Below are 3786 nucleotides of genomic sequence, written 5' to 3'. Positions count from 1 at the left end.
AAGTTTTTTTCAGACTGGTTCTGTTTATAAGATAAAAGATACGTATAATAAAATATATTTATTGACATGTGACAGTCAAATAGCAGATAATTCGATATATTCGGCTTTTATTGTAAAAGAGTGTCATTGGACATTAGGTTACATTACACTAAATCATTGTGTATCCCTCCGTGGTCCATTCGAAAGTAGTGCTTATTTCTAAAGAGTTCCTTTTCTCTTGTTGAATATAAGCCATTTAACAATGCGAGACATGTCTTTTGTGGTTATTTGTAATATCCTGTATGTGTCTGGAGGACTTAAATGCCTTGGATTGGAAGCTAACTTAAAAGATGAACTTTTAAGGATGTGTTTTCTATTGTGTGGGGCTTTTGTCGAAATTAGGATTCCAAACACGTTTTTCTACGGTGGGTTCATTCGACAGCGATTTACTTTCTTAGAAGTTGCGAGACGGTATGTTTTTGATTGCAATTATTAGAAGAGGACAGATCCATCTTTAAAATGATACCAGGTTCGGGAAAATTGATACGTCGAAAAGGCAAGAATCATGGAGGATTTACACATTACAAATGCAATTCCTAATGGCAATAAGTAAGTTTTCAATCCTTATTGTCTTTCTGAGTTGTATTAAAAACAACGGTAGTGGATCCAGTGTGACTGGTATGTTAATAACGTCAATTTTGCATAATTTCGCGACCTGTCAAATTGTGTTCCTGCATAATGTATTGTCTTGCAAGCTTTTTTCGTCATATACTAAGTTTAAATGTTATCATGTGATACAAGGAACCTCAATGCCCAGTAAGGGAATCTTCTCCACAGCAAGAGAGCTCGTCAGTGCTCAAAGGGCTTGCCTGGACCGGGATAATGTTGATATCTTAATTTTGTGAAAACAAACATAAAACTGTATGAACAGTGAAAAGTATATGTTAACGAGCAAACTATTAAGTGAATAAGTGTTAAGGTTTTTGTTTTATTTTGACATTGCTACAATGTTAAACAAGAAATTTGTTATGTTTTTCGTATATAAATGTTTAATATCTTTTAGTCAAATAATACTTCTAAAACATTGATTACTTTAATGTTTACAGAAAATTCTAATTTTCTCTTATCTGAGGGATCCGGATCCGAAAAACTGCAAGAAACCATATTTGGATTCGGATTCGGATCCGAATAATTTTTTTTGATTCGTTGCAGCCCTAATCATCATCATCATCATCATCATCATCATCATTATCACCATCGGCAGTGGTGGCGGCAGCAGCGGTGGCGGCAGCAGTGGTGGTGGCAGTAGTGGTGTCGATAGTAGTATTGGCGGCAGCAGTGGTGGCGGCAGTAGTGGTGTCGACAGCAGTGGTGTCGACAGCAGTGGTGGCGGCAGCAGTGGTGGCGGCATCAGTGGTGTCGACAGCAGTGGTGGCGGCAGCAGTGGTGGCGGCAGCAGTGGTGGCGGCATTAGTGGTGGCGACAGCAGTGGTGGCGGCAGCAGTGGTGGCGGCAGTAGTGGTACCCATAGCAGTGGTGTCCGCAGCAGTGGTGTCGACAACATTGGTGTCGACAGCAGTGGTGGCGGCAGTAATGGTGGCGAGAGCAGTGGTGGCGGCAGTAGTGGTGGCGGCAGAAGTGGTGGCGGCAGTAGTGGTGGCGGCGGCAGTGATGGTGGCGGCAGTAGTGGTGACGGCAGAAGTCGTGGCGGCAGTGGCAGTAGGGGTTCTTTTGGTTGTCGTCGGCGATTGAGTTGTAGTTTGGGTGGGGTTGGCGCCGATGTGCATGGGCCTATGAATTAAAACATTATAGTAACGTATCTTTTTTACAATTACAATTAATTCGTATTGAAATTAATTTAATGTAGATTTATTTTGTATAAACGTATTATGTTTGCAAGCGTGTCTTAGAAAAAGATGCTAAGTATAATTTATTTTTTATCTTAAAGCGTTTTAAAAACAAGTCAACGGGTATAATGACCCTCTAAATGACCGTCCAACTATATCACTAAACAGGTTATATTTGATCTCGAAACGTTCAGCAGAGTCAACATTGAAACATTGTGTAAAATTTTACAATGTTACATGTTGATAACCATATGTTTAATTAATTATGTTGAAGTTTAAGAATATCAATAATTTATGAAGTACATAAACATTTGTTCATGGAAACTCATGCGCTTAATACGGCTAGGGCTGATAGATGTCAAAACCATCGAATACCAGCCTCAGCCACCATGTGCCTCAAATGTCAAACAAACAAGCAGCCCATATGGATCTCATAAAATAGTGTGTAGCCCTTTCGGCGATGGGACTAACATAAAGGTCAGATCTCTGTGAGACCATAATGCACCCATTCTGAGCCAATATGCGGCCCATTTTTATCCTACATGGGACCCATGTAAAAATCGCGTTGTCCTTCCAGAGGTGGGACCCCCGCTTGTATCTCCTGAAGTTCCCATCTCTGTTTGTCCGTATTTGACCAATATTGAGCACACTTATGTACCACGTTGAACTCATGTTTAAATCCGTGTTGGGCCCTTACAAAATCGAGCTGTGCTTTTGGAGGCGGGAAATGAGAGTCATATCTATGTTTTCCCATAATGGATCAATAATGAGCCCATTTGTGTCCCATGATGTAACCCACAATATATCCATACACATCGTATTGCACTTCCGGCGTTTGAACCCTTATCGGAAGTCAAAATGGGACTTATTTGTAGACACGCAAGTGACTTATATGTAACTATCTGGACTTGCTTGCTTTCAACGTATTGTCATTGTCATCGACTTACTAGGTACACACTCCGGCGTATAGTTCCAGTTCCCGTTCAAACAAAGCATTGTAGTCTGACCGCTTTTCTCACAGAACCCCGGGTTACAACGGGCCATGCGCCGTGAATCAAGTTCGAAACTGTTGCCAAGTATGACTACGTTTTGAACAGGCTCCAATGGTTGACATTCTGAATCAAGAATATAAGTTCGATTCATCGTTTTCATAATACCAACAATAATAATAGGGTTAGGGTTAGGGTTAGGGTTAGGGTTAGGGTTAGGGTTAGGGTTAGGGTAATATGACACATTTAAGGTATGAAACCATTATTAATCAATGCCAACCTCCAAGAGTTGCTTGTAGTAATTTTATTCATTTTCTTTCAAATTCGCGTGCAATCCATCTTAACTTACATTTTTGTAAGATCTTTGACAAGGCCTGATGCGTAGGAAATAAACTTCCATGCTGTTATAACAAACGGTTTGATAATCGCGTATCCGGGCGACACATAACTGTTTAATAACAGATACATAACGAGAATGCGAACATTAATTCGATTTGAACTTAATATAATAAATCGTTTGCAACTGAAATGTGATCTCTGTTTTACAATGCTGTACTTAGAGGTACTATGCATCTTTCCGCGTTGTTTTCCCCCGCCAAAGGCGGAGGGATATTGTTTTGGCGTTGTCCGTCCGTCTGTCCGCCCTTCCGTCTTTCCGTCCGGCACTTTTGTGTCCGGAGCCATATCTTGGAAGTGCTTTGGCGGATTTCATTGAAGCTTTGTATGAGTATATATATATAGATAGATAAGAGGATGATGCATGCCAAATAGCATTGTACTACATTAGTTAATAACGGAGTTATGACCCTTTGTATCTTGATAAAATGCTTTTTGTGTCCGGAGCAATATCTTGGAAGGGCTTTGACGGATTTCATTGAAACTTGGTATGAGTATATATATGGTTAAGAGGATGATGAAAACTTTTGTGTCCAGAAGTATATTGGCGGGGGATATCAAGTAAAAAAATTCTA

The 3786-nt window shown here is 40.3% G+C and overlaps 1 protein-coding gene across 1 annotated transcript; it reads left to right on the top strand.

Moving 5' to 3' along the window:
* Window positions 1–760: 760 nt before the first annotated feature.
* LOC127859650 (loricrin-like) lies at window positions 761–2492 on the top strand. The gene is made up of 3 exons (XM_052397156.1): window positions 761–795; window positions 1244–1698; window positions 2404–2492. Exons 1-3 carry the CDS (start codon window positions 761–763, stop codon window positions 2490–2492), a joined length of 579 nt encoding a protein of 192 aa, XP_052253116.1.
* Window positions 2493–3786: the final 1294 nt, after the last annotated feature.

This window comes from Dreissena polymorpha, chromosome 15 (assembly GCF_020536995.1).
Source record: "Dreissena polymorpha isolate Duluth1 chromosome 15, UMN_Dpol_1.0, whole genome shotgun sequence".
NCBI classification, from domain to species: domain Eukaryota; kingdom Metazoa; phylum Mollusca; class Bivalvia; order Myida; family Dreissenidae; genus Dreissena; species Dreissena polymorpha.
The sequence above is the reverse complement of the archived record's forward strand: the minus strand, read 5'-3'. Positions and strand labels throughout refer to the sequence as shown.